Below are 17,309 nucleotides of genomic sequence, written 5' to 3' on the forward strand. Positions count from 1 at the left end.
TTACTGATTACTTTTTTCAAGTAACTTGACCAACACTGGTGCCAGATGCTTCAGTTAAGTACAGATGTCACTTTTTAATGATCGCTTTCAGACCAGACATGTCAGAAATTAAAATTCGACCCACTAATTCATCTGCACCATTTGTTTTGAATAAATATCAGCTTAAAATCTACAGACAGCTGGGCAGACTAAGTAAGGAACAGTCCCTATACCAGTTAACAAGTTAACGAGAAACATAAAAGTAAGCAGTAGAAGAACATGCTCATTTATTCAATATACAAGTCCCTTTTCATGTTCTGCCTTAAACAAAAAGACGAACATAAAAAACGGGCCATTTTATTCTTGTGTGTATTCCCTCTACACATTCTCCATTTAGATAAAATTGTTTGGATCTTTACTCTCCAAGCACACTTAAACATTGCATATATACTGTTTCAAACAGTGCAGGTTTGCATGTTAAAATGTAATCATATAAATTATGGAAACTTCTTGTCCCTTTAAAACATTTATATAGTGTGACTGTTAAACAGAGCTCCCCATAACATGAGCAATAATTGAGGCACACATAATGAAGCTTAAATCATCTTTTCCATATTATTGGAATAAGAATTTGGTTTTTGTTTGTAGTACCTTGTGATAGGTACCAAATAGCATTCACATTCAGTTTACTGTATAATTATCTTTGACCAGTTCTCACCGAAAGAAAAAAAAATCAATAGTTGGTGAGGGAAGGGGAGACACTGGAATTTAAAATGAGGTATTTATAGAAAGGAAGTGGGGAAAAATAACAACCAGGATTTTTTTCCAGTGCACTAGAAGGTAGAATTTACTTTACACAAGGATATTAAATACACAGAACTCATCTGTGGCCAAACAAACATTGCCCTTTGTACTTTGTTGTGTTTTATTGATGCTTTGTTATTACCTCGACTGTCTAATAGACAGCACAAATCCCCTTTAACCCCATGCATTATTAAAGCATAGACACTTTTATCCTAAGCATTGAAATGTGTGGCTACAGGCTTTCTGTTCTATTTCGGTACTTTTATTCATAGTGTCAGCCTAGGGAACGTTTTTTAAACCATAAATACTAAAATTGAGGATACCAGTATTGTCTCTTAATACTCCTATCTCAATGTCTTCATATTTGTCTTATTTGTTATCTCAAATATAAAGCTGAAGGTGTGATAAGAGTTCCATGACTTCCCATTTAGAGTAAAAACTACATGATTTAATTTTAACCACTAGGCCCTTCATCGCTTTGTGCAGTGATACACTTTTTCCGGAGCTCCTGCTGTATTTGTTATGCTCCTTGGAAATAGCATTCTGTAAGTACCATATGCAGCTTGTGCTATGTCAAAAGATGACCCTTCAGCTTGAACTTTACTAAAATCCACAAAGCCAAATCTGGCACTGAGTGTGGGTGGGGACCTGTGATTGTGTTGGTGACTTATTGGCAGGCAATACAAAGGTGCTGTGATACTTTGTAACATCAGTAGCGTTACAATATTAAAGAGGCTCTTTGGTGACAGGTATTAGTAAACTGGAGTACCAAAGATGAGTGTGCCATCAAATTAAACATCACCTGAATATCTAGCATTGCCATATTGTCTTTTCACACATGAATGGATTGCCTTACTGGTCAATAATTGATTTTTCTGTTTATCTTTGCCTGGGTAGTTGAAGAGTCACACAATGTAGCTGTCCCTGCGCAATAAACCAAACTCAGAGGGGAGTGAAAAACTGCTTTCAAAACAGCAAGTTTGCCCTTAAATTGACAGTTGGTTAGTTGTGTGTGTATGTGTGTATATGGGGCTGCAGTTGTTACATTAATATTAAAATCAGCCCCCACCCCCAGTTGGTGACTGGAGAAAATAGACATGCATTAGTTATGGTCCTTTGCTTCCAAGGGACATGGCTCATTTAGAATGCATGCCAGCACGCTTTTCATCATCTTCTGGAAAAAAGTCCATCATCTCTTTCTTTGGTTCTTTCTCTCATTCTGCTCTCTTCCCTTCTCTCACACTCTCTTTGTTCTGTGTACCCCCATGTTGCAGGTGGCATGCATGCAGCTCATCAATGCACTAGTAACATCCCCTGATGAGCTGGACTTCAGGCTGCACATTAGAAATGAATTTATGCGCTGTGGCCTGAAAGAGATATTGCCGGTAAGCAAAACATAACCACCACACACAAACGCACACCACAGACGAACACAATATAAACTCAGACTCACCTTGCATTAATATTAAAATGAGTTGTCCACTTCAGTGAAATATCGTCGTTTTACTCCAGCAAATAATTCATGAAACACAGAGGAGAGTTTGCACGTCCTCTGTCTCTGCGACAGCCAGAAACCAATAAAGTTTCTAGTGTCTCGGCTAATAATCTTCCTTCTGGCTTTTATACCATCTAGCTAACATGTTTAACTTTTGTAAGCAGTGTTGTTGTTGCCAGCAAAATGAGAAAATAATAAATGAAAGTAAAACGCTGGTGCACACACCTGTAAATAATCACAGTTAGGATGAGCTCCTCATCTTTACTTGAGTTTAATAAAGGATCTTGAGCTTTCCTCACTATTTAATTTTGCATAATTCTTTATGCACCTTCTTTTTGCACCTTGATCCTTATGTAGCAACTGCTAGTCATCAGGAATGAGGCCCTTGACATTCAGCTCAAGGTATTTGAGGAGCACAAAGAAGAGGACATGATGGAGTTCTCTCACAGACTGGAAGACATTAAGAGCGAGCTTGAATATCCTTGTCTTTATTATAAAAAGGTACATGCAGTTTGGATTTATGATTCAGTGTTTGTGTCTTGTAATTGTGCCTAATCTTCTTCTGAGACATTCATGGGATCCAGTTAAGGTAAATTATTTCTGACATTATGCAAACAAAAGTGTAAATTAGAGTCAAAACACATTTTTCTTACATTTACTTTTGTGTCATTACCTTCTTTTTTACGTGAAATTGCACTGTTGACATTGAAATACAAATCCTTGACTCGCTGCACTGATGCAGGTGATATATTCAGTATTGTGCAGAGCATGGTAAAGGACAGCAGTGCAGAGCCATATTTCCTCTCTATACTGCAGCACCTCGTGCTTATACGAAATGACCACTTGATCAGGTAAAAATCAACACAAACACACGCACACACACACAGTTTAATGAATCGAGTAATGCTTTACTTGTCAGTTAAATGAATCAGCTAAATGTTTCCTTATTTAGACTACATGTTTACTTGTATACTTATAATTTTCCTTTAGTAGTTTTTATTCATATGTATTTGTTCACTAATCAGGTTTATTGGTTTGCCTTATTCGTTTTCTTAAAAATAGCAGAGTATAGTAATGTAATTTACAGTCTCTAGACTGTATTCTGACTGCATTTTCATGTCACATTTTACCTAAATGCACACACATCTCAGGGTCTAAGCAGTTTTGAACATTGTTAATGATGTACACTGTTGAAGAGCTTATGCTTTGTGGAGGTCTAGCTCTTGCCGCCTTAAACCCTCTCAATGACATTGGTTAACAAAGAGAATGCTTTCTCTTTCATCTCTAAGCCATCTACAGAAGCCATTGCTACAGAGCATTTCTCATCTCCTATTAATGGTGCTTTTCAAAGGCTTATTTTATGTTGGTTCTCTTGCTGTTGGGTGTGACTTGGCTTGATCAAAAGATGGAGCTTTAGTCTGAAGAATACAAAATGCATCACCTGCCAAAAAACAACACCTTTTTGGTGCTCTTCTCTAGCTCTGTCTGATTATTATTTTTAATATATACATTTTTTTTATTTAAGCACTGGTGCTTCTGTGACTGCCCTCACTTTGCTAAACATCATTAACCATTCACAAATATTTCATACATTTAAAAACATACACTGTTGCTCCCTGTTGCAGGGATGTAACTGTCTAGAGTACACAATTTTTGAAGCCATCTTAAAAAAATGGTAAGAAGAGAGGAGAAAACCTAAAATCAATGATTTGTAAATCACTATATATAACATTTAGAGTTGTACATAGACAGTGCATCACAAACTGAAACTGAGAGAATGAGGCCCCCAATGTCTTTCAATTGATAGTTTGAGAAGTACTGTTCTGTTGTTTAACTAGCTGCCCGCACAGTCTTTCACTGAGTGTTGAACTCTTGCCCATCCCTGCTTTTGAAAAGCTGCGTTTCTGTAGGATGTTTTTATCCCCACTGAATCTAATGAGCTGGGAAATGTTTAGCCAGGTATGTTAGCATGGGTTTTTAAACTAGGCAACTTTCCCAGGCCCAACTTTTTTTGTGTAGTTGTTGTTGTTGTTGTTTTTATTTAAAGGATTTTTTCAGACAAATAATAATAATATGGGACATACTGTATTTGCATTATAACCAACCAAAAAAAACAACCCCAAACCTATGAGATTTAGATGATTTGAAAATGCTAGCTCTGATTTCTTATTTTGTTTTTATTTGTTTTTGAAGGGGTTAAACTCTAGAGTTTAATTTGAGTTTAATTTAAACTGTTCAGCCATGATACATCCAGGACAGGCTCTGTTTACTTAAATTTTCAGTGATTACAATAAGAAAAGATATCCAATTGATGTCAGCTATACCGTGAGATCAGCTATCTTATGAAGAACAGTCATTCTCAAATTGTGGTATGCGTACCACTGGTGGTGCGTGGGGTCCTTCTAGTGGTAGTCTGAGATATGCAACTTCAGCTTCTATTCTCTAATTTAATATAAAGGCAGAACATTACACATAACAACTAGAGATAGCACGATACCACTTTTTTATGTCCGATACCGATACTGATATCATAAATTTGGATATCTGCCGATACCGATATGAATCCGATATAGTGTGTTTTTTTTAATCAATAAAACTGTTTTTTATATAAATATCTTGCTGCAATTTGTATAATTCATGCTCAATTTTTAAAAAACAAAACAGTAAAGCTATTCTGTTATACCTGTATGCAAAAAAATACACTGCACCCAAAATATTTTATAGTTCAGCTACACTGATCAATCTAACAAACTTAAACCTACACCATCCTCCCTATTCTGGTATTTTAAAGTGTACCTAGCAGAAATATTAAACAACCTAACTAATAGGATTGCCAACTCCCACAAAAAAAAAAAAAAGGGAACCACCCCCGCCTCGTGATGCTTAATCGACGCAATCAACAAGTTAGTCATTTTAAATGAAATATCAAAGAAAAGTATTTTTTGTGCCCCCCTTTTCCCTGCTAATGTCCTACCTGGCCCCCAGGCAAAACTTTGCTAGACCCGCCCCTGCACAATTACCAGCCGTCAGCTACGTAAAAAAAAAAGGATCCTGGTGTTATTTGTCTCTCAGAAACAATTCATAACTTCTCTTCAACTCATTCATGTCACTTAAAATGTAATCCTGTTTCTCCATCATTATTCAGCTCTGATGGTTCAGTAAGGACATCTCCTGGATTCATTTTCATGTTTCCCTCTTACCACATATCCAAACGGATATCATGACCAGCAGCTTTTACAGTCGTGGCTCCAGCAAACATCAGCTGAAACTAAAAATTAATATTAAATCAATTCTAACAACAGCTTATCAAGCTTAAACGTGCTGCTGTTGTTTATCCGCTGGTCTCCTCTTTCTGGCGCAAAGTGGGCGATAAACAAACAAGAAAGACGGGACTTGCGGCAGAAAAAACGATCAGCTGGTCATTGATCAGTTTCATGATTGAAGTAGCAAAGGGGGAGGGAGGGGAGAGAATGAGAGAAGAGTCAGCTTTGTAGCAAAGACAGAATAACTCCAGCTTTGTATTTTTGTTTTTGTTTGTTTTTGTTTGTTTTTTATTCTACCTGAAGTATGGAACAAGTCTCTTCCTTTTCACATCAATATGGAACTCCGACGACCAGTCCAGCTGTGGCTCCATATATCAGTTGTTAAGCTTAACGTGGAAATACTATGCAAACATTCAGACATGCACTTACACACTTGCTTTACTCCTCTGGGATAGTTTTCTCTGAGATGAAATGACACTGTTTGGAAGCATAGCGAGGCTCCAAAGGCTCCACCAGACCGCCGACAGGTCTCGCAGACAACAGCCGCTCTATCACGTGACACATACTGCTCCAATGCGCTGAGCTGGGTTACGCCAATCAGCGCGTTTTGTGAGGTGATTTTGTGATACTTCGGATCGGATTACATTTTTTATTTCTCTCCGATATCCGATCCAGTAATTTAGGTCAGTATCGGAACGATACGTATCGGTCCATCTCTAATAACAACTAGCAGTTATAATAATTGACTTATGTTTTAAATTATTCATCAGGAAAAAGTACTAAAAATTGACCATAAAAAAATAATACATTATCCTTTGATTTTGTTTTTATCTAGAACATGAATTCACTCTAATTCATCTTATAATTTAACATCAGTATTGTGAGGACTGTTTAAAAATAGTAGCTTAATGGAATGAACATATTTCTCCCTGTAGTTTAGGCTCCATTAGCTTATAGTATTTCTGTTAAATATGTGTACTGGGTTTGCTTAAGAAATTTGTCTTGCATTGTTGATTGTCCTTAGTGGCAGATTAGGCATTGTCTGAATGTGGTCCCTCTGATGAACTGCACTGGTTTTAGTTATTGGAATTCTTTTTGTTAATGTTTTTGATTCAGTGATTCCATTGTGTAGCTAATGTTTCGAATCATATGCATGGTATTATGAGATGCAGTCTCTGCATTGTTTTAGGAAGAGGTGGAAACCAATATCCCTGATTAATCACTGTTTGTAAGTATCAAAGTATTAGTTAATGATTTGGTGTGGAAGGGATTAGGACTCTCAGCGGGATCATTGTAAGATAATGAACAGATCAAACATTCACTTTATCTTTAACTCACAATAGCACTGTGCCTCCCAGCGTTGCATGTCATCTGTTGTTATTATATTATTTCCTTCTGCTTATTGAGGCTTGGCCCTGGTTGTTTTGTGATCAGTGTGTCCAGCAGAGCCATATGAAACAGTTTAAATGCAATTACTCAGCGTTTGCTGATATTATCATCAAAACAGTGCTTTTATTAAGGCGCTAGGTTTGAAGGAACCCAAAGGGTCTTGTAACAGGGACCTGTGTAACATTAGCATCTACCTCACTTTAGTAATTTACTGTCTTCACAATCAACACAGTTGATTCCCTGTCCTACAGAAAGCTTAAATATTGCTTCAGTGAATACCAAATTTGTGGTATATATGGACACATGTATGTAAGCAAACACATTACCACCCTCCTAAAAGCAAAGTGAGGGGCAGAACTTTAAATAAATAAAATTGTGATTAATTTTCTCTTTCTTTACAGTACTTCCATTTCCTGTTGGCATAGGTTTTCAATATTTGATATAGTGCGAGACATCTGATACACCACTATTAGTTTAATTATTAAATAAAAATCAAAAGAGGCCAAACTGGGAATTATTTAGTTATTCTCTGCATTAAGGTATCTGTGTGCATATTTTTCCCCCTCAAAGTTGAAAAATTTATAATTTCCATTAATTAGTGTTAATTGCAGTAATTATATGCTTGTGCATGTAAAGTGTACCATGTTGTGATTTTTTTTTAAATTTTTTTTTTGTGAGTTGTTTTCAAATTTTACCTATTACTTGAAAAACAACAAGAAAAAACAACTCAGTAATATGCTAATTAGTTTAGAGCTGTCTGTTAGTATATTAAACTATCTCTGATATAATACAGTAACTGTAAAAGATTTCGGGCACATTTCCCGTATCTTTTTGCTAGCCATGTTCTTCCTGCATACACTAAACAGATTAAAACTAACAAATACAATTAGGTGTTTTTGCAGTCCCAGGCCTTATTTAAAGTACAACAGTAAGCGGAAAGCATTAGGCCTTGAGCACAGAGTGTCTTTGCTCACTGTTTCTTGTGTGTAGCAATGCAGTGCATAAAATTTCAGTATTAAATAGAGATTATATTTTGTGTCAATAAATTGTAATCAATTTCCAACTAATAGCATCGCTAGCCTTAAAGCTTTGAACATCTGCGATAATCAAAAGAAGTCTTTGCCAGCAAATTGTTGTGTGAGTGGTGCAAAGTCACACAACATGAACATCTGACACCACAAGTTTGCAGAGGGAGATGGCAATTTTATTTAACTTGTCTGCTGTACTTTGAGTCATAAATGGTATAAATTGTATTGTATTATTCAGACCATTAAGCATGTCATGAATAAAAGATGAAACGGCATTTTTACAATAAGGAAAGTTGGAAAAGACTGAAGACAGAAACGATTTCCTGTAATATGATATCCTGCGTAATGTTTGTAGAACTGTATGCGAATACCTTGCAGCAACCTGATGTCATCTGCAGGTAACGTAGCGTAAACACAGTGGATAGCCATGCATAGTATTTGATGTCATTTAAATGCAGCTACCAGGAGTGACTTAAATTGTTAATTTTATTACAGCAGAGAAAAGCGAGTGTAAATTTTGTCACTAAGGTTTCTTTGCCATTATCAGGCCACCATTGTGAAGAGCATTTTGTTCTTAATGGTTTGCCTGGTTAAATAAAAGATTAAAATTGCTTGAAAGCCTGTGCCTGTGGCTCAAAGACAGTTGTATGTTTCTAACTATCTCTCTATACTTTTTGTCTCATTTATCTTCGCTCGCAGGCCACAGTACTTTAAGATCATTGAGGAATGTGTTTCTCAAATTGTGCTCCACCGTAGTGGCACTGACCCAGATTTCAGTTACCGCAAGCGCCTCGATGTCGACTTTAGCCACCTATTAGGCAAGTTGCACAATTTTGATAGCTTTTTTTTTATTTTATTTTTTTAATTACTTTATTTTTTTCAGTAGAGCACTGATAATTTCTGACTAGTTGTTTTTTGTTTTTCAGAGGTGTGCGTGGATAAATCTCGAATAGATGAATATGAACAACAAGCTTCGGAACTGGCACAGAAGGCAAGTAATGACAAAAGGAAGCAAAAATATAGCATGCTGACATTTAAACTAATGTGTTGTATAAAATAAGGTACTAATGAAACACAAACTCTTCTAAAAATCTAAATATAATGAGGCCATAGGAATAACAACCATATAGGTTTTTGTAAACATCAGTTAGCAACCGTGACATCTTGCTGTGGAATAATGACCAGACTGACCTTAAATTACGCAAACTTCATTTTAAAGTGAGATATAATAAAACAATGTTTTATTGTAATGTAGCAGTGTAATTGTATCTGTTTCTACCATTAGCTGAAATCAGCTAATTTCAAGTTATATTCCAAGTCAGTATTATGTGTGCTTGGTTGAATAAACTGGATATTTGGTGCTCTTTTTTCAGTTTGATGAGGAATTTCTAAGCAGACAGGAGGCACAAGCTCAGCTGGTCAAGTGTGAAGAAAAAATAACTGAACTCCAAGCAGAGCTACAGGCCTTCAGGTCCCAGGTACTTTTGTACATTTGTTTTTATTCGAAACGGGATGTGAGATGTAAGAAAATGTTGGATTGGATTACTAATTAAAATCCCTTGAATATTGCATTGAAATGCAATTCAACTTTCTTTTCTTACTTTCCAATGGTGAGATGTTCTTGTTATTTAGGGTTGCGGCATAGGGGTGGGGGTTTTATTCACTGGAGCCTGCCGTTTGGTTTGACATAGAGGCTGCTCTACTGGCTAGCTGACACTAAGTCTAATAGGAATACTGACCAGTCCTCCATGTTGGCCATTTCTAATTCTCTGATCTCTATCCCATAAGAGGAAATTGTTCTAAAAGCAATTTATTCTGACAACCCCTTCAGCCCCCCCTTCCCATACCACAACACTCCAGAGAGTTACTCCTACACCCTGGCACTGCAAGATAACTACACACTCAGAGAGAGGAAAAGAACTTCCTTTTTTTTCCATGATAATTTTTCAATTTGAGTGAGCAAACACAGGATGAATACTCAAATACTGCCTTGGTTCAAATGGTGATGGTACATTTAACCGGTGCAGGTGCATGCATACATACTTTGTCTCTTTGTCTTTGACCATGCCTGTATCAGTCTCGCTCCCACCAAACAGACTTTCACTCGTGCTTGTTAATTCAGCAAAGGTGTTCTTCCCTGCAGACGCAGAATAAGAGCCCAGGGCTGACCTTTAGTCGGCGTCTTTAATCTAAAACTGGTGCATGGATCAATAAGCCATTTGCTCTATATGATACAATTTACAAAGCTATAGCATTTCTGTTTTTTTGTATTTTTGAAAAAACATCATTGTGTGTATGATCTTAACAGTATCTGGACCCTTTCTGAGCATTTGGCCTTTACTGAATGGTTGAAAGAGTACAGCTCTGGTATCCATACCGTAGAGGTATTACACAGGAAAGAATACAGAACATGGTGTATAAGCACATTTTGTTTTGCTTTTGGTCTCCCCAATAAGTCGTTTTTCTTTGTTTTCTTTGACATGTGAATTCACTGCCACGTGATATTTAAAAAATAAATAAATAAATGAAATACGAAGGCGTTCATTCTGCAGAAAATACATTTCAAGTTGGAAGCTAAGTGCAATAGCATGGAGCCCTAAACTATGAACTCTGGGACTGGCTGATTGAGATGTCGTATCATCAGCCTTGTTCAGCCTGTTTTGGAAATTTAATTGATGATGTTGTATTTCAAGTATAATTTTTTAAATTCCAGGCTACAGTTTACTGTTCAATTCAAAACTGCTTCAGTTCTGAGCTCTGTGCGTGCATGTGTGTGTGTGCGTTTATTTCTACTTCTATAGCTGAATTTTATTTTGCTTGAATTTTCAGTTTGGAGCTGTACCCGTGGGGCCGGCCAATGCTGGACAGGCATCATCTTCTTCAACAATCCCATCTGGGGTTCCAATTCCTGCTCCAGCATCTCTTGGGCCAGTCCCACCACCACCTCCCCCTCCGCCTCCGTTACCTGGTTGTCCTGCACCACCTCCACCACCCGGAATGCCTCCTCCATTTGGTGCTCCCCCACCACCCCCTCTTGGATTTGGGGGTGGTCTAGGCTCACCTACCCACCGCACTCTGCCTTATGGCCTCAGGCCAAAGAAAGAATTCAAGCCTGAAACCTCCATGAAGCGCCTGAACTGGTCCAAGGTAAGACTCACAGATGTAACATACTACAGTTGGTACAATGCACCGTAGTGTATGTTACATTATAAAAAATGAAGTATTTCAAAAACTTTGAAAGAAGAAACTAAAATTTAGGCCACGTAGAGACCCTCTACTTCGTTCCTGATGTTTATTGGCAGCTCCTGCTAAGTACAGGTGTTTCTCTGAGAATTAAACAACAACTTTCTCACTTTGTGCCAAGACAGAAATAATTGAAAATAACAGATGATCAGATGCTATTGTCAGAGCAGCCTCTGTGGTACTAATACAGATGTTGTTATCCGCAAAGCAATATTAGTTCACACCACCAGCGATGTTAGTTTGTGGTTTGATTAATAATTTAATGTCAGATTTACAACAGTACAGATGTTCAGCAAATTAAACCAGATGTTTGAAATTTACAGAGAACATTCTTGTAGGACATGTGGAGAACCTGTCCTGCAGCTGTGGAAGACCCTTGCATATGGCTGTGTTTGGGACAAAGCTGTTGTAAAACTTTCTCATTAATAAGAGTTCAACTTCCAACTGTTGCCCACAAACAGCAGTCCTAATGCAGTGGCACTCATTTATCACTTTCCTAATAGAGTGGCACTTAGTAAGGGTATCTTTGCTGAGGTCAGTGCCCTGTCTTGCAATTTTAAACAAGGTGATCCACATCTGCACCAGAGTTTCATGGTGTTAATTTGACCATTCTTCATTTCTTCATCATATAACAAGAACTTGAAAGGTTTGGCTTTGGTGGACATACAAAAATACAGCTGGCAATTTACACATGTAATAGATACAGGAGGAAGTCAGCTTTCCGTTGTTGTGTTGTTGTGTTGCATTTCATTGGACTCTGCTTAATCTAATATTCACAAGTGTTTTAGTAAGGTCCGGCATATTGAGTCACGCAACAATGTTTGTATCTTGGCTCTAATTGCCTTTCAAAGCCAGTTGCTGACAGTGACAACGAGATCAGTTTAATATAACTACAAACATATGCAGTGAAAGATAGTTGATTCTTCAAAACATCAGCAGTGCTACCAGCGTTTGGTGATTAAAGGAAGTATTCACTTTGAAAATATTCTTTGATAGACTATGGATTCAATTTAAAGACTGCTCAATATATTTTTAAAATTAAGCTTGAGGTTTTACCAACTTCTATCTATTTATCTACCTGCTTGTCTGACTTTCTTTATTTTAGTCTGTATTGTAGGTTCTGCTGACTTTATGTTATTGTTCCAAGGAGGAAAACTATTTCATTGAGTAATGGGAATACTGTACTTTATATTAATCTGGAAAGTAATGCAAATACCTGGTGGTGTGCTTATTGTTATTTATTTATAACATTTGGTGTCAGTCTTCATGGGAAACTATATCTCGAGGCTTTAATATGACTAATAAATAATTAAGTAATCTTTATATTTCTCTGTCAAGCCCTAACTGGTTTATTAAAGATGTTAAATTATGGCTGTGTATTTTAAGATTCGTCCCCAAGAAATGTCAGAGGGCTGTTTTTGGGTGCGGGTTGATGAGGACCAGTATGCAAAGCCAGATCTGCTCAACAGAGTTGCTCTTACTTTTGGATCACAGAGAACAGGTAAGACCATCTACTTTTTAATGCACTTATTTAATTTCCATCTGTCAAGGTGGTGCATTGTATTCTGAGAAGGCTTGGTTATCCTTTACACTCTTATTGCTACGTGTTGGATACACTGTGTATGTTAACGCAGGTCAACAGCAAGCCAAACTCAATTTTCATGAGCCAGGAAACTGAGCGTCTTGCTCCTTTATTACGGTATTCTCGACGGCTTACAATCTTTTACAATTGTGGCTTGAATAACTCGATGAAAGTGCTGAGTGAAAAGCCATTGCTTTCGATGGTGTATATAAAGTAGGGCTGCACGATTAATCGTTAGAAAATCGCGATCTCGATACATTTTGCGGCAACCACAAAACGTGAGACATTTATTGTTTTTATGTTTATTTATTGTTTTTATGTTCAGTTTCAACTGTTACGAAGTTGATGTGCAGTTAATAAGTGCAATAAATATTTATATTGGAAAAGAAAATTGTGAGAGAATCGTGATCTCAATTCTAAGCCAAAAATTCGTGATTCTCATTTTATGCAAAATCGTGCAGCCCTAATATAAAGATTCAGGCCACAGGAGATGAAGTTTAAACACAGCCAGGTTTTCTGTACCATGCGAACACATATTACTCCTTCAAAATAAGATACAGAAAAACTAATGCTGATTGTATAGAATATATTTTTAATTAAATGACTTTTTTTTTTTTTTAACATAACTTACCACAGTTGAAATATGACATTTTGTCACTAAATTATTATGAACCATTTTTAATCTTTTACGTGGGACATCCTTCATAAACAGATGTTTTCACACAGTTAAGCATTTGTGTGTAATACATTATTTAACTTATTATTACATAATATTTCTTTGTTTTCTTTGACTTTTTTTTTTTTTTTTAGAAATTTTCCGCACTCGTCCATTCAGTTCACTCGTCTAGACAGTTGTGTACATTAGTTTGTGCTTTAAACTTTCTACTTCACTTTTTCTTCAGCCTTCTTGTCTCAGCTGGATGGTAAAAGTAATAATTAATAATTGTCTTAATTAAGATACTTCAGCAGTATTACTCTGGGTTTATAAGCATTGTGCAATCAATGAACCTTAAAAGAAATGGTCTTTTTTTAGATACAGAATAATTTAGCTGAAAAGCAACAGAAACTATAAATGGTTAAACAACAAAAATTAATTAATAATTAGTCAGTGTTGGTCAAGTTACTTGAAAAAAGTAATCGGTAACTAATTACTGATTACTTCCCCCAAAAGTAATCCTGTTACTTTACTGATTACTTATTTTCAAAAGTAATTAATTACTTAGTTACTTAGTTACTTTTTAAAAACACGATTTACAACCTGAATAGGTGATAAAGCGATAGATCTTTCAGCCCAATTCTACTTTTTCTGCATAATCCATCATACAAAATGTAATCAAATGGAAAAGTCTCTATTTAAAACTTGTTTTATTAGTTTTAAGCTTTTAACTTTATGCATCAAGCAAAAATTAAATTATGTGTTCGGTATAAAAAGAAGTTTTCTTCCAACGCACAAGGGACACTAATGTTTTTGTCACTCTTTATGGAATCAAACTCAAAGTAAGGTCAGTACTTCCACGCTTTAAACGCTGCACGCTCATACTCTCTCCTGCACTCGATATATTATCCATTGTTGATCTGCAGACAGCTGTTGTCACGAACGTCACACTCGCTTACGTCACTGTCATGAGACATTCTCGCAAAAAAATCTCGGTTTTAGTAACGTAGTAACGCAGCGTTCCTACGGCAAAGTAACGGTAATCTAATTACCATTTTTGCAATAGTAATCCCTTACTTTACGCGTTACTTGAAAAAAGTAAACAGATTACAGTAGCGTTACTGCCCATCTCTGTAATTAGTAAATATAAAATAAAAATAAAATAGAGGGCTGACTATAGTCTGACCTCGGCCTGGTCATGAACAGCTTTATGCACCATGTGGAGCCCACTATCTGAATCTTCGGCCACATTGGAACCCATTCATGGTCACTGGCGGGCTTTCTGGACACTCGTTGCCTAGGTAACCCTCTAATGTATTTACTACCATGTCTTATAGCTGTTGTTAGTTGCTTCAATCTCTTGCCTGGAAGTCGATTAAACTCTTGGGACATTATTTGTTGTTTTATGTCCTTCATTGCAAAATTGCTTCCATGGAGATTTAGACTAGGGCTGGGTATCGTCACTGATTTCTAGAATCGATTCAATTCCGATTCACAAGGTCCCGAATCGATTCGATCCACGATTCGATTTAATTCGATTCGATTCAAATCTGGGAAATTTTTACATTACATTTACATATTTTTGTATCAATAAAAAGGAAGCTGACACACGCAAGACTTTATCACAGGTGTAAGCGTCACAGCAGATGCCTTTGTGTCAAAGTAGCTGAAGATAAAACACAGAAAAACATGAAGGTGATTTTCCTGTTCTGGGATTTTATAAAAATATTCTGCAGTACATCAAAAACGAAAGAAAACCATTAATCAACATATGAACATTACCTCTGATGTTACAGCGGTTTTATTAGAGACACGGTTAAGTGTTTTGCATTTTGAATAATTGTAAAAAGTTTAAATTTGTTCAGTATTGAACAGCAGAAATGAGGTTTTCTTTTCGGAAGAATGTAAAAGGGAAAAAAACAGCAGCCGACAGCACTGTAAACAACAGTAGATTTGTGCGTAACAAGCAAGAGATTAATGAAGAAAGGGAAACTGTTCTTGAAGTACAGAGAGAGAGAGAGAGAGCTGTGCATCGCGGTGGAAGCAAAACAGTAAAAGTCAGAGTGAATTCATGACGATGTTTATGTGAAGCGTTTGGATCTTCTTTTGCTGCTGGTTCGGTCAATACTGTTTGGAGAGAGATCAAACTAACAGCTTTAGAATCAGCGCATAAAGGGTGTGAACACAAAGCGTGGACCCGCCGACAGATCAGAATCAGCAAGCTGTCGGCTTTCAGCCCCGACTGTGAGAAAGGCGACATCTAACTGATTCTGATCCGCAGGTCGCGCTGTGTGTTTAAGTCTATGTGCAGAATCCGTGTACCTGCTCTCATTTACTGTCTTAACTCTTTGCTGGTTCTTGAAATTTTGTGAGATGTCACCAGAGAGTCTGGCATTTCGGGCAAAATAAATTTATATTAAAAAAATCGATTCAGGATTTTAATGAATCGATTTTACGTTATCCAAGCCAGAATCGATTTTAATCGATGAATCGATTATAAAAACCCACCCCTAATTTAGACCAACTGAAGCACCAGTGCTAACACATGAAAGCTGGATTCTGACTTAGGCAAATTCCAATAAATGGTAGCTTCAAGCCACTGACCCCTGAAACAGTTACATACTCCATACGTGTGAGTTGTCATACCAACTCACACGTATGGATCGTTTGTTTAGCCAGTCCTATCCCTGAGAAAGTACTTTAATGTGCTGGGGAAATATCAAAATAATATTATTATCACAGTATTACTGGTTTTATAGAAATGATTCTTTCCTCCATTTAAATAGACTGCTTGTGCAGTGACTTTTTTCTTTTTTTTTTTTTTTTTTTTAAAGTAGTAGTTTCAGTACTAGCACTCCTTGTGGAATCAGACTGTTTTGTATTTTGGTGACTATTTTAGTGGTGATATTGCATAATAAAACACCATACTCTTACTGCCTAAGACATTAGTGTAGCTGGTTATATCTGGAATATTCATGTACAAGGTTGTTGGAATGATTAAAGCTTGAGTAGGAGGTAGGAAGAGATGTTATCCCTCCCCGGTGTTTCATTTATTAGTCCCTTCACTGATGATTTATTCACGTCTTGTGTTTTCTTTCTTGTCTTGTCACTGCTTCAGCTAGCTTACGCCAATTTGAATTATTCATCCAGGTGTTATCTACCTGTCACAACTCTATGGCGTTCCTCTCAAGGCACAGTGCCCCCTTCTCCCTCCCTTACACACCAATGCAACCCTAGCTCCCTATAGTCAAAGTGTTGAATAATGGAGGCAGATCTAAAGGGCAAACAGGTAGACAGACAGTCAAACAGGTGTTCTTTGGGGATGGCAAAGGAGGGATGTTCACCTGAAGACATTGTACTTTCCTGTTAGGTTAATGACCTTACGTCTGCACATTTTCACAGAATTTTATTTTCCAGCTTTCATGAAATACATGCCTCATCTTATGGGCAGGCACGCAAAAGCGGTTCAGCTCTGTGCCGTTCCAACTGCTTGGTTTGTTACTGTTAACGGGTAATGCATTTTAGATTTGGTGAGAAAGAAACATTTGTCTTTCACATCATTTGAAAGGTTGTTCTCCTCATGGTTTTTTCCAGTCCCAGTGGAGGTTGTAGGAGCAGGATGACTGGTAGGTTGTGCAATCGGACCCAGCTGCTACCACTAGCGCGGGTCATCAAGTGAACTTACATGTGTACGTGCTTTGTGGGTTTGTTTTCTTATTAACACAGCCGTGTAGCATCATGTTTCATCTCACTTAAGAGCAGCAGCATCTGGATCAGCATTAAACATTAAACGGGACACAATGTGAAACAGTATTCACTCAGTTTGCCTCATTAAATATGGATTCATATTTCTTGAAACTTTTTTTTTTTT

The 17,309-nt window shown here is 37.0% G+C and overlaps 1 protein-coding gene across 7 annotated transcripts in view; it reads left to right on the forward strand.

Annotated features, from left to right (window-relative positions):
• Positions 1-17,309, forward strand: part of LOC102195833 (protein diaphanous homolog 3) — a 166,274-nt gene that overhangs the window by 24,356 nt on the left and 124,609 nt on the right. For all 7 annotated transcript variants that reach the window (XM_005724171.1, XM_005724176.1, XM_005724174.1 and 4 more), the window contains 8 exons: positions 2,058-2,168; positions 2,636-2,754; positions 3,013-3,129; positions 8,658-8,776; positions 8,885-8,949; positions 9,332-9,436; positions 10,788-11,105; positions 12,588-12,702. In XM_005724171.1, coding sequence (XP_005724228.1) covers positions 2,058-2,168; positions 2,636-2,754; positions 3,013-3,129; positions 8,658-8,776; positions 8,885-8,949; positions 9,332-9,436; positions 10,788-11,105; positions 12,588-12,702 — 1,069 coding nt within the window. The remainder of the gene's footprint in view (positions 1-2,057; positions 2,169-2,635; positions 2,755-3,012; positions 3,130-8,657; positions 8,777-8,884; positions 8,950-9,331; positions 9,437-10,787; positions 11,106-12,587; positions 12,703-17,309) is intronic.

The sequence above is a fragment of the Pundamilia nyererei genome, unplaced genomic scaffold, assembly GCF_000239375.1.
Source record: "Pundamilia nyererei isolate P.nyererei 1_Seehausen unplaced genomic scaffold, PunNye1.0 scaffold00011, whole genome shotgun sequence".
Classification (NCBI taxonomy): domain Eukaryota; kingdom Metazoa; phylum Chordata; class Actinopteri; order Cichliformes; family Cichlidae; genus Pundamilia; species Pundamilia nyererei.